This window comes from Acipenser ruthenus, chromosome 35 (genome assembly GCF_902713425.1).
Source record: "Acipenser ruthenus chromosome 35, fAciRut3.2 maternal haplotype, whole genome shotgun sequence".
NCBI classification, from domain to species: domain Eukaryota; kingdom Metazoa; phylum Chordata; class Actinopteri; order Acipenseriformes; family Acipenseridae; genus Acipenser; species Acipenser ruthenus.
Genome location: NC_081223.1, coordinates 3,425,153 through 3,451,050, shown reverse-complemented (window position 1 = coordinate 3,451,050; position 25,898 = coordinate 3,425,153). Strand labels below are relative to the sequence as shown.

The window sequence follows — 25,898 nt, the reverse complement described above, 5'->3', positions numbered from 1 at the left end:
AGGATGGCTCGCAGTGGTGAGGTGGGGTGACGTCACGGACCAGGAAGTAACTGAAACCAAAACAATGGATGGGCGGGTGAAGCTGAATGCTACGGCACTCAGCATAATTTATTAATAAACAAAACAAAGCAAAAGATTTAAAGACTGGATGCTGGTTAAATGGATTGTCACACAGCTGGCTGAGTGGTGACGTCAGAACCAGAAGATAAATAACACAGGCAGGACAGATGAGATGAAATGATGAAGGCACTTGCTTGCGCCGGTTTATTATAAATAAAAAGGTTTTAACAAAACACAGGACACGGCACTTTAGCCAAAATAAACAGACAAACAAAACGAACAGCCACTAACAAACAGGGACGAACACAAACAGGGACCGTGCTGGTCCTCCAACACGACGTAGCAATTGATTATAATTTACCTCCTCCCTCTCTCCCGTTCTTTCACCCTGAACTCACAACCCCGAGTGAGTGAAACGTGCATCTATATATACTGTTGTGCCGGGATTCAATTACTAATTAATTATTCATTTGAATCCCAGCACGTGAATTAATTATGTGCAACCTCGTGCTCACATATTAAATACTTTAAATGCATGTGAAGTGAAGTGCAATCCCCGTGTCTAAATACAATTAACATTTTAAATAACTCGTGCCGTACACACCCATTTATATCCCGTGCAGCCCTATACACCAACATTAATACACTACATGCAACATATAACACACAAATGCACACAGGGGCGGGGCATATTGCTACATGAATCTACAGTGGTTTGCAGAAGTATTCACCCCTTGCAAAGTTTTCACATTTTGTTGGCACTTGAGTGTACTCCACGACGCTTTCAAATTAGACTTTACATGTAGAATCTACACAAACTACTCCACATTGACAAAGCTAAAAAAAGCATTAATTAATATAAATAAGTAAGAGTTACAGGGAACAACAGATTCATCTGAGTTGCATATGTATTCAACCACTTTGCTACTGCAGCCCTAAATCAGCTCAGGTGCAAATGATTTGTTTGAAAGGTCACATAATTAGTGAAATGGTTTCAGCCTGTGTGTACTCAGAGTGGTTTAACTTGTAGATAATTTCCCTCAGGTATATAAAGACTTTCAAGTGATCCAACAAAGCAACCATGAAGACCAAGGAGCTTTTGAAACAAGTCAGGGATAAAGTGGTAGAGAGGCACAGAGCAGGAAAGGGTACAAGACAATTTCAAAGGCGCTGTAGCAGGGCGAGGTGCCCTGTACATTGATTGGTTTATTTTATTTTAGAACAGGGTTCCCCCTCCGCCCCTGTGCAGATTATTGTGTTGTGTTTGTTTATTATGATTTATCATATTTATGACGGCAAGATGCAGTGTATTCTGTTATTATTTCTGTATTTAGTGAATATGACGGTGAAACGCCGCAGGTTTTGTTTATGTATTTAGGACGGCGTAGCCGATTGTTTTTTGTTTTGTTTAGTAGCGTGGATGGGTAGATAAATTAATAAACTAGTGAAGAAGGTGGCCATCTCCCGAATTAATTGAGTGATTAATTTTGTCGCTAATCGGGAGATGGTCACCTGAATATAAAAGCCTGCAGCTCTCCAACTCGTGGGTGGTGTGTACGAGAGGAGTGAGGTGAGAGAAACGAAACTTAAAAGAAAACATTACATACAGGAACAGTGAAGGCTATTGCCCAGCCTGACCTGTGTGTCGTATATTTTGTGTTCGTGATTTGTTTTATTTACATTTTTATTTTGCTCTGTGAGCAAGTGTTTCTTTTTGTTAAAATATTTTATTTATTTTTGTTATTTAAAAATAAAACGGCGCGAGCTCCTTTAACTGCAGTACTCCCTGGTGTCAGTCTCCCTTCCTGCTTCTGCCGTGACGTCACCGCCCAGTCATTCCTGTCACAGGCGCTGATTATCCCTCTCAGCACAGTGAAGTCCATCATTAAGAAGTGGAAGATGCATCATACCACCCAGACACTACCCAGATAAGGTCGCCCTCCCAAACTGAACAGCTGGGCAAGAAGGAAACTGGTTCGGGATGTCACTCTGAAGCCATCAATAACCTTGAGAGATCTGCAAAGTTCTGTGTCTGAGATGCGAGTCAGTGTTCACACATCAACAATAAGCCGGTCCCTACACAAAGCTGGCCTGCACAGATGGGTGGCAAGAAAGAAGCCATTTCTCAAAAAGCCTCATCTTAAAGGACTATGGAGTTTGCGAAAAAACAGGTAGATGATACTGCAGACATGTGTAAGAAGGTTTTGTGGTCAGACGTGACAAAAATTGAACTTTTCAATCTAAATTCCAAGCGTTACGTCTGGCCCAAGCCCAACACTGCACATCACCCAGTCAACACCATCCCAACTGTCAAGCATGGTGGTTGCAGCATCATGCTATGGGGATGCTTCTCTTCAGCAGAGACTGGGAAGCTTGTCAGGATAGAGGGAAGAATGGATGGTGCAAAGTACAGGCCAATCCTTCAGGAAAACTTGTTTGAGTCAGCCAAGGCTAGGGGGGAAATTCACATTTCAGCAAGACAATGACCCGAAGCACAAAGCCAAAGCCACACTGGAGTGGTTGAACAAGAAGAGAATTAATGTTCTTGAGTGGCCCAGTCAAAGTCCTGACTTGAATCCAACGAAAATTTATGACGAGACTTGAAGATTGCAACAAACTTATCACAAATGGAGCAATTTTCCTGTGAAGAATGGACAAAAACCTATCTAAAAAGACTCAGCAGTAATTGCTGCAAAAGGTGCTTCTACCAAGTACCAACTTAAGGGTCTGAATACTTATGCAACCAGTAAATTTCATTTTGTACATTTTCTTTTTGCATTTTCAAGTTTTGCTGACATTTAACCTCCTCCTCATTTAACAGTATTCAGTTTAACCACTACAGCTTTAAATAAAAAAAGTTCATTTGAAAAACTGTGCAAAAGTTATTTGTAATTCAACAAAATGTGACATTATTGGTAGAGGGTGAATACTTCTGCAAACCATTGTATATCAGCTTTTTGCTGTCTACACTCCAAAATGAATCTATTTGCTGTTCACTTTGTAACAGTTCCCAAGTCATGCTGCTCACCATAAGAACATAAGAAGATAAGAAAGTTTACAAACGAGGAGGCCATTCAGCCCATCTTGCTCGTTTGGTTGTGAGTACCTTATTGATCCCAGAATCTCATCAAGCAGCTTCTTGAAGGATCTCAGGGTGTCAGCTTCAACAACATTACTGGGGAGTTGGTTCCAGACCCTCACAATTCTCTGTGTAAAAAAGTGCCTCCTATTTTCTGTTCTGAATGCCCCTTTATCTAATCTCCATTTGTGACCCCTGGTCATTGTTTCTTTTTTCAGGTCGAAAAAGTCTCCTGGGTCGACATTGTCAATATCTTTTAGAATTTTGAATGCTTGAATCTGATCACCGCGTAGTCTTCTTTGTTCAAGACTGAATAGATTCAATTCTTTTAGTCTGTCTGCATACGACATGCCTTTTAAACCCGGGATAATTCTGGTTGCTCTTCTTTGCACTCTTTCTAGAGCAGCAATATCCTTTTTTGTAACGAGGTGACCAGAACTGAACACAATATTCTAGGTGAGGTCTTAATAATGCATTGTAGAGTTTTAACATTACTTCCCTTGATTTAAATTCAACACTTCTCACAATATACCCAAGCATCTTGTTGGCCTTTTTTATAGCTTCCCCACATTGTCTAGATGAAGACATTTCTGAGTCAACATAAACTCCTAGGTCTTTTTCATGGTTCCCTTCTTCAATTTCAGTATCTCCCATATGATATTTATAATGCACATTTTTAGTGCCTGTGTGCAGTACTTTACACTTTTCTCTATTAAATTTCATTTGCCATGTGTCTGCCCAGTTCTGAATGCTGTCTAGATCATTTTGAATGACCTTTGCTGCTGCAACAGTGTTTGCCACTCCTCCTATTTTTGTGTTATCTGCAAATTTAACAAGTTTGCTTACTATACCAGAATCTAAATCATTAATGTAGATTAGGAATAGCAGAGGACCTAATACTGATCCCTGTGGTATACCACTGGTTACCTCGCTCCATTTTGAGGTTTTACCTCTAATCAGTACTTTCTGTTTTCTACATGTTAACCACTCCCTAATCCATGTGCATGCATTTCCTTGAATCCCTACTGCGTTCAGTTTGAGAATTAATCTTTTATGCGGGACTTTGTCAAAAGCTTTCTGGAACTCTAAATAAACCATGTCGTATGCTTTGCAATTATCCATTTTCATTGTTGCATCCTCAAAAAAGTCTAGGTTAGTTAGACAGGATCTCCCTTTCCTAAAACCATGCTGACTGTCTCCCAGGATATTGATACCATATAGGTAATTTTCCATTTTAGATCTTATTATAGTTTCCATAGGTTTACATATAATAGAAGTCAGGCTTATTGGTCTGTAGTTACCTGGTTCGGTTTTATCTTCCTTTTTGTGGATCGGTATTACGTTTGCTATTTTCCAGTCTGTCGGTACAACCCCTGTGTCAAGAGACTGTTGCATGATCTTGGTTAGCGGTTTGTAAATAACTTCTTTCATTTCTTTGAGTACTGTTGGGAGGATCTCATCCGGCCCAGGGGATTTGTTTATTTTAAGAACTCCTAGTCCCTTTAACACTTCTGCCTCTGTTATGCTAAAGTTATTTAAAATTGGATAGGAACAGGTCGACATGTGAGGCATGTTGTCCGTGTCCTCCTTTGTAAAAACCTGTGAAAAGTAATCATTTAATATATTTGCTATCTTTTTTCTTCATCTATGATTTTACCATTTGTGTCTCTTAGACATTTAAGAGACACAAATGGCAAACACCAGAAGTTGCTGACATTATTTGCAGGTTTAAATAAATAAGTGACTGGTCTTGAAATGGTTACAGCAGTGGTTCCCAACCTGTGGTCCGTGAGTAAACCCCGGGTGGTCCACAAAGAGCTCCCAAAATTTGGTTGAGCAGTTCTTGCATAAACCCAATACTAGGCAGTCACACGTTGTACTATTACAATATGTATTACTAAGCAACACAACACACAGCTTTAACCACATTCTACATAGTAAGATAGGTATGTAGACTGCATTTGCCCCTCTCCACTCCTCCTCCTCATCTCGCCTATATGTTTTCTTTGAATCGTTATAATTTATGTTGGCTCCCATTGATGCAATACCAAACATCACCTTCATTTTAAAACACGAAAACGTATTACAAAAAAAACAAACTACCTTTCCCAGTGCAGCCGAGCAATGTCCTTCCTTCCAGACTTGTATCTGTCATTGATTCATTCTGAATACTTTAAATCCACCCAACTTCTGAGTGGCAGCAGCTTCCTACATTTCTATTGGATTTAAAACTATATTACAGTCAGATAGTAAGAATTTAAAACAGAATCACAGAGTGTGGCAAAGTGTAAAAAAAAAATATCTAGACACACAAAAACCCCAGAAGAATGTGCTGTGACCATAAGGATTTAATTGTGGAAGGCAGCAAAGGAAAGAAGGTACAACTTCAGTGTGCAGGTGCTGTCGAGTTACTATACTGTGACAGGATGGCACAAGGGATGAGGCCCAGAGACAGACTGCAGTTCAAACAAAAGACTTTTAATTAATAAAAGACACAAAATAAACAGGCACAAGGGCCAAACAAAAAGGTTCTTAAACACAAAGACAATAAACACAAAGTAAAACTTACAAAGAATAAGGCTTCCAGGCTGAGCGTTGCCTTCACTGGATTGCAAAATGAACAAAAAACAGCACACAAAAAAAACACCCTTGCTTCCTCAGCTACCTCTCCCTACTGAGGCGCTGAGGGCTCCTTTTATGTCAGGTGGCTGGGTGTTAATTGATTGATTGATTGCTCCCACCTGATGTAATAAACCTGGGCAGGGAGGAGAATTTAACCCCATCCCTGCCAATATTTACAAGGGCAGAGCCCTGCTCTGCCACATATACATATTGTGACCCAAGCATTTTGGAAAGTAACCATAAACAATACTTTCATACAGTATATAAAAACCAAAAGCCCCCCACCCCCACCCCCCCCAAAAAAACGATTTACATAAAACTCGAAAATAATTTTAAATAAGCACTGGGGAGATCTACTCTTCTGGTGCATTCATAGTGCTGCAGGAAGAGGGCAGCAGCCTTGCAATATCCTCCGGGCAGTCATGGCAGTGACACAGAGAGGTGGGAGAGAGGGTGTGTGGGCTTTCCCTCTCTCTGAGTGGCTGAGGCAGGCATTGGGGGGATTGCTGGCCCTATAAAATAACGTTCTGTTGTTCCCTCAGCTCTGCTCCAGGACCGAGAACAGCCAGAAAAAAAAACCCAAAGAGAAGAAAATTAAAAATATTGATAGCGGGGAAACCTGGGCAGACCCCATAAGTGTATAGGAAGCAGGCTGAGGGAGCGGTAAAGTGTAGGATGGGGACCCAGGCCGTGCGGGTAGCGATGGTCGGGGTAAAGCTGCCGAGTGCAGCACCTTTTCTTTGTATTTTTTGATTACTGTGTTTTATTTTCTCTTTTTGATTTCGCCTGTTGTTACTGTTATTTTAGAGCACCTGTGAGTGCATCAGTGGGTCTGTTTACCTGTGGGTATTTCTGTGGTCCTGTCTACCATCGCTGGTATTCAGACCACAGACAACAGCGCCCTCTGCAGGCTAAACTAAAGCACTTGAAAATAAAAAAATAAATAAATAAATAAAACTGGGCACCTGTGTGGTGTTGTCAAATACACTCTTCTATCTACCCTGTCAGTGGGATTCACTGTCACTGCCAATTTTGTGCACCAGAAAGAAGTAGCAGAAATGGATGTCACCCAGTTTGCGGAGATGATGGATCTCCTGCGCCAGACCCTGACTGCTGCGGTGCAAGGGGCTGCTAGGCCGACGAGTCCAGATCCCAGGTTGCAGAGGCCAACCAAAATGACGGCAGAGGATTGACCCGAAGCTTACCTGGAGGTGTTTGAGGCACTGGCAACCTCTGCCAGTTGGGCCCCAGACCAATAGGCTAGTTATCTCTTGCCCCAGCTAACAGGGGAGGCGCAAGCCACGACAAGGACGCTTGGGATATTGGTATAAATATAACAATTGGCCAGCAGGTGACGTGAGTACAGGTAGGCTTGTTGCCAGTTCCAGTATTCCTGGGATGGGACTGTGGGCAGTTCAAGGATTGGTTAGCTGCTTTGACAGCCCTGTCCTCCCTATTGGCTAAGAAGGAGGAAGTAATTGGAGAGATATTCCCCTTGTGTGACCCGGACTGGTATTGTCACAGATTTAAACCCTGAAAAACTAAATGGGAACGCCGGGCCGCTAAGAATGAGGGCTGGCAATGGAGGGAGTCTGAGAAGTTTCAGGTGGGGGTGATTAGTGAAGAGTCTGGTGTGGAGGCCACGGAGCCAGCTCAGGGGTCTGGCTCAGCTGCCTCCACTCGGGACCGACCCGATCCCGAGCTAGACGACGCAAGAGCGTGACGACGTGCTGGGCAGGCTCTTTGACCAAGCAGCTGTGGTTAATGGTCAGATGGTCGAGCCCAGACTCGCCGCAGCGTACCCTCACTTTGAAATTAATCGAGACCTTTTGTACAGTGTTGAAAAATTACCCCAGACGGGGAAGCACATCACCAGTTGCTCATTCCTCAGCCCTTTAACCCTTTGCGGTCCATTGTCGGACCTGGTCTGACATTGCAATTATTCCTTTCCGGTTCCGTTGTCGGACCCTGTCCGACATCATTATAGAAACACAAAAAACAGGTTTTTTAGTCGTTTTTTCTCCGGAAAAAGTCGAGAAAACCATTCAATGGCCGAGTGAGAATGACAGGAGCCGAGACAAGTCAAAAAAAAAAAAGGCGTATCTCATGAATAGTCATACATGGCCCTGGTATCAGATAACGGGGCGGTCGTAAGTAAACAAGCTGGCTGATAGTAAGTCAGCGCACAGAGAACACAGACATTTGCAGAGCTTTTTTGAGATGTTATAATAATAAAATAATGACTTGGATCGCATTATTGAGGAGTTTGGTGATAAAACGAGTGATCAGGAGATGATTGATCGGTATGTACGACTATTATTATTATTATTATTTATTTCTTACATAGGTGAAAGCTATAGCGAACGAAAGGGTGGGGCAGGGCTGGAGATGCCTAGTGAGTGCTTTGTTGATATGCAGGGCCATTTAAACCCGTTTGACTGTGAAAAAAAATACTTTTAAACAGCTAAAATGAACTGCGCGTGTGAAAATAAATTAGACCTGGCGTGCCTGACGTGCATTTAATAAATGGACCGCAAAGGGTTAAGGAGGATTTGTTGCAGCTTGCTCACGCTATTCCTCTGTCTGGTCATTTAGGAAGGGACAAGACCAAAGCGAGGCTCGTGACACGATTCTATTGGCTGGGGCTGGATAGTGACATCAGGCGTTTTTGTGAACGCTGTGGGGAACATCAGAAAGCTAGCACTAGAGCCGTCCAACAAGCCCCATTGGTGCCATTGCCCCTAGTGGAAGCTCTGTTTGGACGTATTGGAGTAGATATAGTGGGACATCTAGAAAGGAGTGCAGCAGGATACACACACCTATTGGTCATTTTGGATTATGCTACGTGTTATCCAGAGGCCATTCCCCTCTGATCTGCTCAACACAGACAGGAGACACAGTACAACTGAGGAGCTCAGTTACGCACATTTCAGCCGGGGGGATAAAGTACTTCTATTATTACCTAGTTCAGAGTCGAAACTTCTGGCTACGTGGCAAGGACCTTTTGAGGTTACACGCCAGGTTGAGGCGGTGGACTATGAGATCTGACAGCCGGAGTGATGGAGAGAGAGAGAAGCATATTTATCATATAAACCTCTTGAAGCCCTAGTTGCAACTGGAGGCATTGTTAGCAGCGCAAGCACATGACATCACAGACATGGGATCTGATCTTTCTGTGTTGGGGAGAAAAGGGTTGGTACAGATTGGTATGTAAAAGGCAGGTAATAAAGACAGAAATTGATGAAATGCTTAGACTGGGGGTAATAGAAGAGTCCCAAAGTGACTGGAACAGTCCCGTTGTTTTAGTAGATAAGCCAGACGGGTCAACTCGGTTTTGCCTTGACTTCAGGCGAGTCAATGAGAAATCAAAGTTTGACGCTTATCTATGCCCCTGGGTGCGTCTAGACCCCGAGGGTCTAGGCACGGCTCATTTTATGATGACACTGGATTTAACGAAGGGGTACTGGCAGATACCCCTGACCACGGAATCCAGAGAGAGAACAGCGTTTTCGACTCCCTTCGGGTTGTACCAATTTAGGACCATGCTCTTTGGGTTGCACGGAGCACCAGCCACTTTCCAGCAGATGATGGATCGCATTTTGCGGCCCCATCAGCAGTACGCCGCTGTTTACATAGATGACGTGGTTATCCACAGTGAGGCTTGGCCGAGTCATCTGTGTAAGGTAGCGGCGGTATTGCAATCCTTGCGGGAGGCTGGGCTAACTCCTAACCCAAAGAAATATGCCATTGGGAATAGTGAGTCGGAGTATTTGGGGTATCAAGTAGGGAGTGGCCAGATCAGACTGCTGATTGCTAAGGTGAAAGCCTTCACTAACTGGCCATTCCCTACGACCAAAACCCAGGAGTGCTCTTTCCTGGGACTAGCGGGCTATTATAGGAAGTTCATCCCAAGCTTCGCCACGCTTGCGCCTCCCTTGACAGACCTCACCTGGAAGGCTGCCCCAAACAAACCCATAAACAAATCCCCTGGGCCTGATGAGATCCTCCCAATAGTACTCAAAGAAGTGAAAGAAGTTATTTATAAACCGCTAACCAAGATCATGCAACAGTCTCTTGACACAGGGGTTGTACCGACAGACTGGAAAATTGCAAACGTAATACCAATCCACAAAAAGGGAGACAAAACCGAACTAGGTAACTGCAGACCAATAAGCCTGACTTCTATTGTAAACTTATGGAAACTATAATAAGATCCAAAATGGAAAATTACCTATATGGTAACAATATCCTGGGAGACAGTCAGCATGGTTTTAGGAAAGGGAGATCGTGTCTAACTAACCTGCTTGACTTTTTTGAGGATGCAACATTGAAAATTGATAATTGCAAAGCATACAACACAGTTTATTTAGATTTCCAGAAAGCTTTTGACAAAGTCCCGCATAAAAGATTAATTCTCAAACTGAACTCAGTAGGGATTCAAGGAAATGCATGCACATGGATTAGGGAGTGGTTAAAATGTACAAAACAGAAAGTACTGATTAGAGGAGAAAACTCAAAATGGAGCGAGGTAACCAGTGGTGTACCACAGGGATCAGTATTAGGTCCTCTGCTATTCCTAATCTACATTAATGATTTAGATTCTGGTATAGTAAGCAAACTTGTTCAATTTGCAGACGACACAAAAATAGGAGGAGTGGCAAACACTGTTGCAGCAGCAAAGGTCATTCAAAATTATCTAGACAGCATTCAGAACTGGGCAGACACATGGCAAATGAAATTTAATAGAGAAAAGTGTAAAGTATTGCATGCAGGCAATAAAAATGTGCATTATAAATATCATATGGGAGATACTGAAATTGAAGAAGGGAACTATGAAAAAGACCTAGAAGTTTATGTTGACTCAGAAATGTCTTCATCTAGACAATGTGGGGAAGCTATAAAAAGGCCAACAAGATGCTCGGCTATATTGTGAGAAGTGTTGAATTTAAATCAAGGGAAGTAATGTTAAAACTTTACAATGCATTATTAAGACCTCACCTAGAATATTGTGTTCAGTTCTGGTCACCTCGTTACAAAAAGGATATTGCTGCTCTAGAAAGTGTACAAAGAAGAGCAACCAGAATTATCCCGGGTTTAAAAGGCATGTCGTATGCAGACAGGCTAAAATAATTTAATCTATTCAGTCTTGAACAAAGAAGACTACGCGACGATCTGATTCAAACATTCAAAATCCTAAAAGGTATAGACAATGTCGAGCCCAGGGACTTTTTTGACCTGAAAAAAGAAACAAGGACCAGAGGTCACAAATGGAGATGAGATAAAGGGGCATTCAGAACAGAAAATAGGAGGCACTTTTTTACACAGAGAATTGTGAGGGTCTGGAACCAACTCCCCAGTAATGTTGTTGAAGCTGACACCCTGGGATCCTTCAAGAAGCTGCTTGATGAGATTCTGGGATCAATAAGCTACTAAAAACCAAACGAGCCAGATGGGCTGAATGGCCTCCTCTCGTTTGTAAACTTTCTTATCTTCTTATGTTCTTATGTTCTTAATTACGGTTCAGTGGACGGAGCCGTGCCAAAGGGCCTTTCTCGCTCTGAAGCGAAGGCTGTGTAGCAAGCCAGTGCTGTGCTGAGACAGGTCTCAGGGCAGTGTTGTCTCGGGAGGTCCGGGGAAGTGAGCACCCAGTCCTGTATATCAGCAGTCCAGTCACTCTGGTACTACCTCCTGCGGCGACACTTCACCCTAGTTACAGATCATGCCCCCTTAGTATGGCTTCACCAAATGAAGGATAGCAATGCCAGAATCACGCGGGGTACTTGGCTCTGCAGGCCAATGCCTTCAGGGTTGTCCTCCGAGCAGGAAAGGTGCATCAAAACGCATATGTTTTTCTCTCAGGAAGGCACGGTGGTGTAGGATTTTCGAATGAACCGGTGTTGCCATTCTGAGGGGGAGGATATGTAACAGGGGGGAGATCTGTGCTGACTATTCTGGTGTGTTCATAGTGCTGCAGGAAGAGGGCAGCAGCCTTGCAATATTATTATTATTATTTATTTCTTAGCAGACGTCCTTATCCAGGGCATCTTACAATTGTTTCAAGATATCACATTATTTTTATACACAATTGTATATCGGTAATATCTGCCGGGCAGTCATGGCAGTGACACAGAGAGGTAGGAGAGAGGGTGTGTGGGCGCTGCAGCTTTCCTGCAGGTCCCCTGGACGCCAGCGGAAGAACCATGCTGGTCCGTGTTCCGGACACAGGTGATGGCTCCTCACCCTCAAAAGTTCCTGGACTTCATGGAGGAGGTTCGCTCTTCTTGGGATCATCCGGCCTCAGCTCCTCGCGTGCTGAAGCAGGCCTCATTGCTTGCCTCTTCAGAAGGCGTGGATAAGCTGGGCCTAGTGGGGTTCCCCCCAGTAAACTCCACCATCGCAGCCATGGTTAATGCCCTGCCGGTGGGTGGGTTGGCCAGAGACCCGGCGTGCCCGAACCCTCGGTGCAGGGTGACGGAAATGCACCTCAAGCAGGCATATGCAACTCGCCTGTCAAACATGGCGAGTGTGCTCACGGCTTGTGAACGGTGAACTGCGCGAGGCCCCACTCCCTCAGCTGGTCGCCATGGAGCTACGTCTCCTGTCCAGTACGCTGCTGCAGATCTCCGGTCTCCAAGGGCAAGCTCTTGGCCGGAGCCTGGCTAGCTTGTGTAACCGAGCTGGTACCACTCGGGTTCTTTGCCCCTTTAAAAACAGACCCAGGATACAGGAACTTTCAGTTTTAGCCTAGTTGCGCAATTTATTATAACACAAATAAACAAAAACAAAAATAAACACCTAGCTCTCACGAGCACTGAAACACACAGGAACAAACTAAACTATAAAACAGGACAGCTAAGCTGTTTACCTGCCAAAACAAAAATCAAACAAAAACAAAACACACAGTTTTTTAAACAAATAACACGAATCACAAAAAGGCTTCCACACAGTACCTTACTCTTCATACGCTTGCGCACACTAGCAAGCGGGCTCTCTACACAGCAGCCCCAAACAGACTGACTGCTTTCCTTAAATACCCTGCACCTGGTTCTAATTTACAATGATCGCCAGGTGCAGGAGATAATTAATAATAAAACAGTTAAGGGAGATTTTAACTCTCTCCCTGCCACAAACACACATTTTCCCTGCACTGGGCTAGTTGCCATGCCACACTTGATTGCGGCTCGAAGACAGCTGTGGTTGTCGCAAGCCAGGGTCCCTGAGGCTGATAAGGCTGCGCTGCTATATATCCCCGGGACACACCTTTGGGCCAGCCGTGGAGGAGATCCTGCAGAAATCCCATGGTAATTTATTATTATTATTTATTTCTTAGCAGACACCCTTATCCAGGGCGACTTACAATTGTTACAAGATATCACATTATTTTTACAAATAATTACATTATTTTTTTTTACACATTATTTTTACATACAATTACCCATTTATACAGTTGGGTTTTTACTGGAGCAATCGAGGTAAAGTACCTTGCTCAAGGGTACAGCAGCAGTGTCCCCCACCTGAGATTGAACCCACCACCCTCCAGTCAAGAGTCCACAGCCCTAACCACTACTCCACACTGTGGGAGGCACCCGGGCAGGTGGCCGCATTGCTCCCTCTCCGCGCTCCGGCGTGGGGCAAGTCGAACTGCTGGTGAGCTCCTCTACAGGGCACACCAGCAGCGAACAACTGGCCCCAGCCAACAGGCAGAGGGAATGCAAGACGTGGCCAGCCCACACACCAACGACCCAGGAGGCGTTTCCAGGGCCAATGCCCAAGACAGCCACCCCAAACTGCCCTGCCGCAGCCTCAGCAGCCCGAGCAGGACCCCTGAAGCCTGGCGGCCTGACTCCCTTTTCGGCACAACAGCTGCAGTATTGGCGTGCTTGCACCTCAGACTCCTGGGTGCTTGCCACCGTGCACAATGGTTATGTGCTTCACTTCCACTTAGGACCTCCCCCCTTTCAAGGTATCACGAATACTTTCATGACAGACCCTCTCCAGGTCTCGGTACTTCAGAAGGAAGTAGCCACCTTGTTGTGCAAGCGAGCCACTCATCTCGTAAACCCCACCTCCCACGGAGAGGACTCCTACTCGAGGTATTTTCTGGCTTTCGCCCCATCTTAGACCTGAAGCTCCTCAACGGGTTCTTAAAAGAGAGGAGGTTCCAGATGTTGAATCACCGTCGCATTCTCCACTCAGTCCGGCCAGGTTCACCACCGTGGATTTACAGGACGCGTACTTTCACTTTCCCATTTGTCCAGAGCACAGGAAGCATCTCCGCTTCACCTTTCAGGGAAGTGTTTACGAGGTCGCTGTGCTGCCATTCGGCCTCTCCCTAGCTCCTCGTACGTTTTCAAAGTGTGTTGATGCTATCCTGGCCCCCCTGCGGCTGCAGGGGATCAGAGTAATAAACTGTCTCGACGACTGGTTGATCTGTTCCCAGTCGTGAGAGGGAGTAGTGGCCCGCACGGCAGTCGTGACAGAGCATCTGGCAAGACTGGGCCTAAAGTAAAGAGTTGGCTCACACCGATGCAGTGCATGACATACTTGGGGCTCCGGCTGGACTCCATTATGATGCACGCATACCTGTTGGATGACAAACTTGCAGCTATCCAGGGTTGCCTCCTTGTTTCGACAGGGATCACAGGTCACCCTCCTATTGTGCCAGAAACTGTTGGCTGCAGCCATATCGGCCATTCAGCTGGGTCTACTTCGCATGCGCCCACTATGACTCAATGCGTTCCACCTATATCCCAAGCGTGACAGACACGGTCGGCTGATGGTGTCTCATACGTGCTCGGCAGCCCTACGCTGGTGGAGGATGACCTTTCACCTGCGCAAAGGTGTGCAAATGTGAGTAGTGTTGAACCACCAAGTGGTGACGACAGACGCCTCCAACTTGGGTGGCCCAGGAGAATTTGGTTCTTGACCCCGTGCCAGCTGTTACACGGCCAGCCCTTGGAGATCCCACTTAGCATGGATCTCCTCAGTCAGGCGAGAGGCACTCTTTGGCACTCAGAACCGGACAGGTTCCGGCTATGGGTCTGGCCCCTGAAATGGTTAGGGACCGATGGTTAGCCCTAGGGCTATCAGATGTGGTTGTGGGTACCTTGCAGAACCCTAGGGCAGACTCCATTAGGTCATTCTACACCTACGGAAGTATTTTCAAGCTTGGTGTCTGGCTAGGAGCCATGACCCAATCCCTTGCCCTCTGCCAGTTATTTTACAGTTTCTGCAAGAACTGCTTGATGCTGGTAGGTCACCTTCCACTTTGAAGGTGTATTTAGTGGTTATTTCTGCATGCCATGCCCCCGTAGATTCGGTGCGCATTTTTTGGCTACTCGATTTCTTAAAGGCGCTCACCGATTACGCCCTCCAAGGAGGACTGTTCTCCCTGAATGGAGCCTTGATATTGTACTGGAGGCTCTCACAAAGGCCCTGTTTGAGCCCATATACTCCATAGAGTTGAAGTATCTGTCTATGAAGACAGCCTTCCTTATGGCTATCACCTCCGCTAAGTGGGTCGGTGAGCACAGGCGCTGTCTGTGCACAGCTCCTGCATGCATATTTGGGAGGATGGCAACAGGGTGTCTCTGCGCACCAACCCTGCTTTCCTCCCCAAGGTGATCACAGCCTTCCACATTAATCAGTCTGTGGAACTGGAGTCCTTCCATCCACCCCCGTTTTCTTCAACGGAGGATGAGAGATTGAATTTCTTCTGCCCAGTGCGGGCATTGAGATGCTTTGTGCATAGGACAAGAGCTCTGCGTCAATCTGACCATCTTTTTGTCATGGGACATGGACCCTTGGACAGCCCCTCTCTAAGCAGCGTCTGTAACATTGGCTTGTGGACACAGTCTCGACTGCGTATGATGGTGCTGGCTTGCCCCCACCTGGGAGGGTAGCCGCACACTCCACTAGAAGGCTGGCTACATCTTGGCCCTCTTCAGAGTGGCCTCACTGTTCGATATTTGTACTGCAGCGAGCTGGGCTACGCCCCATACTTTCTCCAGGTTCCTTAATGTGGTAGATCCTGCCCTGCCTTCTTTAGGTACAAGGTAAGCTCACACTGCTAATCCTTGGGTGGTCTTCTTTGAATTGAAAGGGAATGTTAGGTTACTTACCATAACCCTGGTTCCCTGAAAGAGAAGACGACCACCAACCACAAGGTTGCATCGGCCACCCTCACGGGCTCGATGGAAAAAGAGAAATGCCTTCCTCAGTATGACGGCTTTAATCCCTCGGTGGGCAGGACCGACTGTGTCATCCCAGGAAGGGGCCTATCGGCAGCTCTGGTATAGAGAGCTCAGCGATACCTACCTAGTGGGCAGGCATATCCCATATGTAATGTTGTTGGTGGTCGAATTCTCTTTCTGGGAACCAGGGTTACGTGAGTTTTATTTCGTCAATGTGTTTTGTTGTTAACAGTCATTTTCTTCTAAACATGCGTAAAGCATGTGTGCAATACTACTAATCTAAATTTGTCTAAACGAGACTAAATATGAATGTCATTCTGTATTTGACTAAAAGTGTTAGAGCTATTTACTATTTAGCTAACTAAACAGGATGCAGTCCTGCCTCAGGTTTATTGTTGATATTATGTGCAACATCACAATCCAATGACGTGCAGATGCACTTAACGGGAACAGTGGAGGAAAGGCTGATTTTCAAAGACAATGCCAGCATTTTTTCATTACAGATGGCCAACTAATGTACAAACACAAAGTACACAAAAACAACGACAAAGGTGAGTCCCAAAATAGACCCGCCCTATCAGTATGTACAGGAGTTACACATTAGTATGTTAACAACAAGTTGTATTTGTTCTAATATTAATTAAACATATTGTGTGTTCATTAAATAAAGTTTTGTTAAATAGAACATGTTGTATAGGGAAAACATTTGTAATCCCTCGAGCATGATTGTTGTTTTTGGAGCAAAAGAACTCAAATCGGTATGCTTGAAAGAAGGTCATCTGTTAGCCATGGATTCCAATTTGCTGTATTCGTGTGTCTGTGTGTGCGTTTCTGGATCTAGTACTGTGTTGTTGTTGTTGTTCTTTTTTCTTTAATGTGTATGTAGTTGATTTTGGTCATGTTTTTTGTTTGCTTTGTATTTCAACTCCATATTTTGATATAGAGTACGTTTGTACAGTTAATTCTCAATAATTGTTATGTTGGTTAATTCAGTTAGCTTTAGCTGAAAAACGTTTGGGGAAAATACAAATGTAATTCCATAACTGTAAAAAGCAACACAAATGCTTTAATGTAGTGTAGAGTGTTGTGAGCTTAAGAGTGTTTTGAAAGTAGGCTAACTGATGCTTTGAACGTAGAAGTAAAGTGTTATGAACGTGACCCGAGTGTTTTGAACGTACTGTGACGTGCACGGGGGGCGCAAATTAGTTGCATAGCGCATACGATCATGGGTAACTGTTAACTGTAATAAAAGGGGTAATTAAACATTGAGAGGGGGCTGTTATAAATGTGGGGAGGGATTGGGGGTGGTGTATGCTTGTGCAAACATAGGGGACACAGTGGGGTGGTTTGGGGTGGGGTGCTTCTCTGTAGTGACCCCCTCTGCTTTACTGTGTTCAACAGATACCCTTTGGGCTCTGTGTTAATAAAGTACTTGAGCTTGCAATGAGTGTGTCTGATTGGTCTTCTCTCTATTGCCAAATCATCACAGTGTGATTGCTTCCAGGGAGTCCTTATAAGGGCTGCACATTAACCCTGTTTCGTTACAGTACGTTGAAAACACTCCCCAAACGCACGACCTTCTAAATAGAACATACATAATTCATTACTTCTGGAGTGCACAGAACAACGCCCATTTAAACCTGTGCATTGACCCGCCTAAATAAACCGAGCTGCCCGCATCACACTGCAGCTCTGAAACCACAGCAGGTCTGCTCAGTGGAAACAGTAGCCTGTCCTTGCTCGTTTTAATGTAGCCTTCAGTCACACTATGGAACTCTTCACAGCCATGCTGTTGGCCTTTGCTATGCACCGTAAGTGTTTCTATTTTATTTTAATAATTATCAAAGTTGATTTTTTATTTGATTTTTTTTTTTGCAAACTCAATTATAATGCAAAATTGTTAGAAGGATTAGTGTTGGTGTTTTGACGGTTTTTTTAATGAAAAATTACAGCGGCGGGTTTAATACGGTCTACAGATATTGCTCCACGTTCATTTTCGGTTCAATTTCCTCAGTTCATAAAACTAGTTTATACACATGCCTCGCGTGACAATGAGATGTAAGGTAAATATTTATTATGTGTGTTTTAACGACCGCGAGTGCAGATGCGTTGATAAGCCAGAGTGTACAAACTGCTCGCTGTTTGTATTGTCATCCAGAACTATTAAACACGCAATAGGGAAACACAGACTGAAGAAAACTCGATGAATTATAAATAAACTCAACAACACACGTGTCTTATTCAATGTCTTCAATGTGTTTGTGCGATATTACAGAATATGATAGCCTACTCGCAATTCTGTAAGACGTTTACTTTCCGTTGTTCATCCCTCCGTAATACATATATTAACAAATAAAACGTTATTGTATTTCTCACAAGAGTCGTTTTTTGAACGGTATCTACTTTTCCTTGGAGTTTGAAATCAGTGTGTGTCCCGACGCACTGTATTCGTTTGCATACACTTGAAGCTATTTTGTCTGTTAACCATCGTAAGCAGCGTAATGGATATTGCGCTGTCAGCTCTTGTTCACGATGCTATGCAGTCCTGCTCACCGCATGCACGCCACAGTAACACGAGTTAATATTACAATAGAATAAGAACAAAAGAACATAAGAAAGTTTGCAAACGAGAGGAGGCCATTTTGCCCATCTTGCTCGTTTGGTTGTTAGTAGCTTATTGATCCCAGAATCTCATCAAGCAGCATCTTGAAGGATCCCAGGGTGCCAGCTTCAACAACATTACTGGAGAGTTGGTTCCAGACCCTCACAATTCTTTGTGTAAAAAAGTGCCTCCTATTTTCTGTTCTGAATGCCCCTTTATCTAATCTCCATTTGTGACCCCTGGTCCTTGTTTCTTTTTTCAGGTCAAAAAAGTCACCTGTGTCGACATTGTCTAAAGAAGACTACACGGAGACCTGATTCAAACATTAAAAATCCTAAAAAGTATAGACAATGTTCTTTTACCTTTTAGGATTTTGAATGCTTGAATCAGATCACCGCGCAGTCTTCTTTGTTCAAGACTGAATAGATTCAGTTATTTTAGCCTGTCTGCATGCCACATGCCTTGACTCTCTCTCTCTCTCTCTCTCTCTCTCTCTCTCTCTCTCTCTCTCTCTCTCTCTCTCTCTCTCTCTCTCTCTCTCTCTCTCTCTCTCTCTCTCTCTGAGATTCTCACAATGATATTATTTGGTCTCAAAACACCGTTGTTATAATTATCAATACCCGGGAACACTGCGTTACGCTGTTAATGTTCAGTGATAATGTTGCACATGTATATAACTGTGAGTTATTCGTGAGCCAGAACGTTTTAGCACGCAAGAGGAGGCGTCGTTGCTTGATCTAAAACTCCTTGTCTTATTGTATATTACATGTCACTATTCTGAAACACAAACTGTTTTTTTTTGTTATATTCAGTTTGAGAGACTATGTTGTAATCAGAAGCTGGATATGTTTCTCTGTAGATAATGTGTGAAGAATGAACCCTTTTTAAAGGTAAATAAACTGTATGTTATATGTAGATAATCCTACTGTAATCAGTCATTATAACATATGGTTACAGTGTTGGTATTTAGGCCGTTTATATTTTGTCACCATACTTATTAGTGTTTTCTGTGAATAGGTCAGATTCATTGTTAAAATGACGATGAAGCTCACAAACCTGGTGTCTGTGCCATACCAAGAGTTATATGCGTAACTTTCTTTAAATTTGTGAGATAACATTTTTTTGGTCACACCTTACATGAAGTGTCTATAGTGTGTATTTCCATACCTAGTAGTTACTTAGTAAATACACGTGTAGAATACTTACACATAATTCCAATGTTATCATGCATACCTACAATGTACTTCATGTGTAAATCTCTGTGCACGATATATGTAAGTACACAATTATATCAGAAAGGGGTTAAGTTAGGGTTAGGGTTATGGCTGGGTTATGGGTTATGGCTGGCTTCATGTAACACGTTGTTTACAGACATGCTGTTAAGCTACACTGTTCTATTTTATAGTGTAGATTGATTATGTCTTGTTTTAAATGATAAGAAAACAAAATCTAAAGGAAACTGAGATTTTGGTTTCTGTCGGTGTGCTAAACATTGAGAATTAAAAAAAGGATTCATTCATCTGAACTGTTTCACTGATTCACTCACCTCGCCTGTTATGTTTTCCAGGTGGAGAATGCAGTCCGGTTGTCAGCCCGCCGCGCCACACCGCCAGACCCGGAGAAAGCGTCAGGATGCAGTGCAGTATTGGCACCGCGCTTGTCGAGTCCTCTCTGATCAGCTGGTACCGAGAGCGGCCGTGCGGAGTCCTGGAGCCCGTAACCCAGTTTATCAGACAAGTTCTTACAAATGGGCGCTATACTGGTGAAATACATAACGAGAACGGGAGCTTTTTCCTAACGATTGGAAATGTTCAAAGGAACGATTCGGGATTGTATTTCTGCATCGTCAGAGCTTCGGGCACATTCATCCCCGGCAGGAGCTCCAGGCTGGTTGTAACGGGTAAGTGTGTTTAGAGTGTATTAGCTCGAAAGGGAACACTGAGTTAGAGCTGCCTATGTTGCGTTACCATTAATAACATTCCTGCATTGCTTTCGATCAGGGAGCTCCTTCAACCCCCAGCTGAAAGTAAAAGGCAAATAGCAAACAAAAAGTGGTGCGACCTCCTATAAACAAACACTAACCTTGAAACTAAATGTGACCTTGTATATGGGAAGCACTCGAGTAACACAACACCCATTATAATGCATTTCAAGCTATCTGGTCTCCATTGTTTCATAATTCTGTATTCTAAATTCAGTGTTGCTTGTTGCATAGCGTCAGGGTTAGACTCCTACAGAAAATAGTGAGTGGACTATGGGGTTGCCCAATGTAGAGCAACGGTGCACATTTTCCTACACGCAAGGGGTTTGGGACCAATCAGGCCCCCAGTGGGGTCCAGGGCCAAAGCCCCTGGAGAGCTTTTCACTTTTACAGTGCAAGTGAATTTTACACTGAAAAAGATGAAGACATTGATCTAGATGTTATCTGGGGAGCCAGGTCCATGAAAAAGATGAAGACATTGATCTAGATGTTATCTGGGGAGCCAGGTCCATGAAAAATCATACTGCTAGTTGGATGGGAAAATGTGTATTTGCATGTAAATCATTATATTGTGTGAAGATTGGATCTAAGTTTTAGGTTACCAATAATCAGTATAATAATTAGAATTAATAGTAGGAGATGCTGAACTGGAACCTGCCGCCAATCTGTTGGGTAGATTTTCTATGGATGGTTCCCAGCCCAGAAAAGAAAGGAGACTCCAACTCTCTAAACTATAGGCTATCCTCGTCTGTTCTTGAGGAATATTATTTGGCTGCAAGGCTATATTCCGTGCAATACTGGATTTTTAAAAATGTTAATGCTGGGTGTACCTAAATGAAAGCATTTTAAAACAATTTGACTGTTTATATCTCCTAACTGGTCCCCAAAAAACTGTTTAAACATTTTAAATACAGTTAGTTTAAATTCAAAATTACAAATGTCTGGTATAATGTTTAAAAAATGTTAGGGATAGACAATGATGATTTAAAACTGACGAACAAAGATATTTTGCACACTGTTATCTTGACACAACACAATCAGTCACAATGCAATATAGCAGTTCTTTCAAATAAGACAAGTCCTCAAAATTACCACACTATAGCCAACACACTAGCCCACATCCAATCGAAGAAATATTATTTCTGCAAGCTAAGCCAGCTAGAATCATCGATAAAATATTGAAAAAATAAACACCAAGAAGTTCACAACAAATAAAAAATAACCTAGTAAAGCATCAACAAAACCTGGAGTCTCCCAAAATAGTTTGCGAACTATACCTCCTGGCTAGCACAACACACAAAGTGCATAGCCATAGTATTAAGCTGTATGCAAAACATTAAAAAAAGATAAAGACATTAACAATCGGACAAAACAGCATGTCACAAATACAAAAACATGACAAAATGTATGCAATAAAATAAAGAACGGAAAGCTTTATATTATAGCCTAGTAAAACAGCTGTGTGGAGTATTTGTAAACACTGATATGATATTAAATAACTTTCACCTATAAAAATAGGGTATAAATAACAATGAAGAGAGTGTGAAAATGGTGTTCCACAAAAAATAGTGTCCACCCTTCCAAAAAATCCACCCGCATCCACCCCCCAGTCTAACATTGCATAGCAGTAATAGAACTAGAGAACATTATTGTAGAGGAGGAGGGGTCAACCAAATCCCAATGCTAATAGTAACCTTCTGTCACTGTATTGCAAAGACCCGCAGATAACCCCGAGTGTCCAGCTATTCTCCCCGGGCCCGTCTGAAGACGAGATGGGCTGGACTGAGCCGGTTCTGGTTGTGTGTTTAGTGAGAGACGCCTCCCCACTCTGGGGCCCAGTCTTCTGGACAATCCCTGGGGTCTCCGCTGAACCCACGCCGCGGCTCGAAGAGGTGCTGACAGAACCTGACAGTGCTTACACCGTAACGAGCCACATCACAGTCAGCGTGGAGCAATGGGAGAGCGGGGGAGTGGTGTGTGAGGTTCACAATAACGTTACCGGAGAGGTTTATACATCCGGGAATGGCACACATGGGAATTCCATTTTTGGAGAAGGGGGTACAAGTAAGTAAGTCCTGACTAGAGAGGATCTCATATTTCACTGCCCGTGTCACCCCTCTCAGACCCCTACTGAATATCTTGGTGACTCTGACTAGAGAGGATCTCATATTTCACTGCCCGCGTCACCCCTCTCAGACCCCTACTGAATATCTTGGTGACTCTGACTAGAGAGGATCTCATATTTTCAAGTGCACTCTTAAGGCCTGAATACATGGTTGAATGTCACCCTGTCAAGGAGATTTAAAGCCATTATAGTTCTATGGGTTTGATCTCTGTCATGAAATAGTGTTGTATATAACATTGTATTTTATTTCCTTTTACAGACTGTCTGCATGTTCTATATTATGGATTGCCTGGAGTGTGCATTTTGTGCTTGATAGTGGTGACCAGTGCATGTTTTTGTAGGAAAAGACTGAGAACAGGTAATTGAATCTTTTTCTCATCATTTTGTATGAAAACAATATTAACAGCAGGACAGAGGTTCAACCCATCTGGAGTCGTGTGGATTGTGATTTGGGTGGACAGAATGAAAAGGTGAAGCGTGAGATGTCGTGTGCTGGGCTGTGTGTTCTGTAAGTCCTAGAACAGTTGTCTGTTAGCTGGATAACACATGTTAATAACCCGTTTTTAATAGACTTTCCTAATTCACACACGTGAGAATTTGGTGGAAGCAGTTTAACGTCCTTTCTCATCTACAGTATGGGCAAGCCCCATAGACACCCTGGTTATCATGACACGTTTCTAACCAAATCTGTTTTTGGAATTAACAGAGCAAAGAAGCAGGGAAGCGGAACTCACTGCACACCACAGCGGCACACGACAGAGGAAAACAAAAGAGGACGCGGTAAATATTCAGCAAATAATAACCCTTATACCCCTTGTCAGTAACAATAGTCTTCCCCCGGGTCAATCATTTTCTACTATAGACCTCCTCTCCATATTTACACACACACACACTCTCTCACTCTCTCTCTCTCTCTCTCTCTCACTCTCTCTCTCTCTCTCTCTCTCTCTCTTTATATATATATATATATATATATATATAAGAACATAAGAAAAGTTTGGGGCCCATCAAGTTTGGTCCCTTGTTAGCACAGTACACTAGTGTGCAAATGTATTGGAACACCTCAAGATTTTGTCATTTTATACCCTTTATATACGTACCTGCATGAGAATTTCAATTTTCAGTCAGCAATTGGTGATATAGAAACACTAGGCACTCGTGTGAAAATGTTAGACCATTTTGTGCTTTAATTAACATCTTAAACAACTTAAACAACTTCTGAAAAGCATTTTATCATTTGTGGCTATGTGTTCTGTTTCTCTTACTATTTTAAATGAATTGCATGTGTGGCCTATTAAAGACATCAATTAAATTAGACAGCCACCATTCACCTATTTTGACAGTTTTCCAGGATGTTCTGTTACAGTGGTTTGCATTCATAAGCACAGCAAATCACAAATGCAATGGGTTATTCTAATACATTGTGTTATGTATTTGCTTAGTTTCTTTTCCCCCAATAACAAGGAAAACAATAACAAAATATTACCCTATGAATAACATAGGCAGTCATATTTAAAGTCTTTAAGATCTCAGGAACTGATCTTTTTCTTTTTCACAGACTGAATATGCATCACTGAATCTCATCAGAACAAGATGATATCAACTGACACCCCGTTTGACTCAGACTGCAGGCTCTCGGCCTACATGTTTATTGTGACTTTCAGCCTGCCAACAACCTCCTTTTGACTTTTCCCGTACACCAAATTGTATTTAATAATCAAAACAGAGGATTTTTAATTATTAGTACCAGCTTTATGTGTTCTTGTTCATTTCTTTCTAAGCTTGTGACCCTTATAACTCCAGAATACCTGGTTGGATCCGCCATTTTGTGTCATTGAAATAAAGATTTATATTTTAACAAAAAGTTTTTGTTTGTTTCTTTTGGTTCAGTAAACCTTGAGAGGAAGTTGGATAGCAATAATGCGGCAAAGTTTTGCAATGGGGTTAAAAAAACAATTATTTTCTTGGTAACACTTTACATTAAGTGTCTAATTACTGTGTGTTATAGTAATAGTAAATACATGTGTACTTCACATAATTACAATATTATTATGCATAGTTACAATGTACTTAATGTGCACATTTTTGTTGCATTATATAATGTTGATCCTAAACTTATGCATAACTCTAAAGCTAACCCTAACTTTAAACCTAACCTTAACCCTACTCTGATCCAATTGTGTACTTACTTATATTGTGCTAAAATATTTACATATTAAGTACATTGTAACTATGCATAATAACATTGTAATTATGTGTAATTAAGGTGGTTCTGAGTGACTGAATGATGAGATTGAAGGATGAACCTGTCTAGTGGGGCGGTTCTGAGCTCCTGAATGATGAGATTGAAGGATGAACCTGTCTAGTGTGGCGGTTCTGAGCTCCTGAATGATGAGATTGAAGGATGAACCTGTCTAGTGGGGCGGTTCTGAGCTCCTGAATGATGAGATTGAAGGATGAACCTGTCGTGGCGGTTCTGAGCTCCTGAATGATGAGATTGAAGGATGAACCTGTCTAGTGGGGCGGTTCTGAGCTCCTGAATGATGAGATTGAAGGATGAACCTGTCTAGTGGGGCGGTTCTGAGCTCCTGAATGATGAGATTGAAGGATGAACCTGTCTAGTGGGGTGGTTCTGAGCTCCTGAATGATGAGATTGAAGGATGAACCTGTCTAGTGTGGCGGTTCTGAGCTCCTGAATGATGAGATTGAAGGATGAACCTGTCTAGTGGGGCGGTTCTTTGCCTGAATGATGAGATTGAAGGATGAACCTGTCTAGTGGGGCGGTTCTTTGCCTGAATGATGAGATTGAAGGATGAACCTGTCTAGTGGGGCGGTTCTGAGCTCCTGAATGATGAGATTGAAGGATGAACCTGTCTAGTGGGGCGGTTCTGAGCTCCTGAATGATGAGATTGAAGGATGAACCTGTCTAGTGGGGCGGTTCTGAGCTCCTGAATGATGAGATTGAAGGATGAACCTGTCTAGTGGGGCGGTTCTGAGCTCCTGAATGATGAGATTGAAGGATGAACCTGTCTAGTGGGGCGGTTCTGAGCTCCTGAATGATGAGATTGAAGGATGAACCTGTCTAGTGTGGCGGTTCTGAGCTCCTGAATGATGAGATTGAAGGATGAACCTGTCTAGTGGGGCGGTTCTGAGTGCCTGAATGATGAGTGACTATAGCGATGTGTAATAATAGCGATGTGTGTCTGAAATTAATGACACATTTATAATGTAATATT

At 43.2% G+C, this 25,898-nt stretch overlaps 1 protein-coding gene across 2 annotated transcripts; it reads left to right on the top strand.

Annotated features, from left to right (window-relative positions):
- The first annotated feature begins 17,703 nt into the window (after positions 1-17,703).
- Positions 17,704-24,479, top strand: LOC131705230 (immunoglobulin alpha-2 heavy chain-like). 2 transcript variants are annotated; one of them, XM_059007563.1, is made up of 6 exons: positions 17,704-17,765; positions 20,124-20,456; positions 22,254-22,601; positions 22,922-23,020; positions 23,369-23,442; positions 24,221-24,479. In XM_059007563.1, exons 1-6 carry the CDS (start codon positions 17,723-17,725, stop codon positions 24,257-24,259), a joined length of 936 nt encoding a protein of 311 aa, XP_058863546.1. In that variant the 5' UTR covers positions 17,704-17,722; the 3' UTR covers positions 24,260-24,479. The 2 variants fall into 2 exon arrangements, with proteins under 2 accessions (XP_058863546.1, XP_058863547.1); XM_059007564.1 differs by lacking the exon at positions 22,922-23,020.
- Positions 24,480-25,898: the final 1,419 nt, after the last annotated feature.

What these genes read in the sequence shown, in the direction of transcription:
- LOC131705230 (XM_059007563.1), top strand. Translation starts at nt 17,723, where the DNA reads ATGGAACTCTTCACAGCCATGCTGTTGGCCTTTGCTATGCACC. An exon ending in GTTGGCCTTTGCTATGCACC is followed by an intron (nt 17,766 to 20,123) that starts GTAAGTGTTTCT and finishes TATGTTTTCCAG; the next exon opens with GTGGAGAATGCAGTCCGGTT. An exon ending in CTCCAGGCTGGTTGTAACGG is followed by an intron (nt 20,457 to 22,253) that starts GTAAGTGTGTTT and finishes TGTATTGCAAAG; the next exon opens with ACCCGCAGATAACCCCGAGT.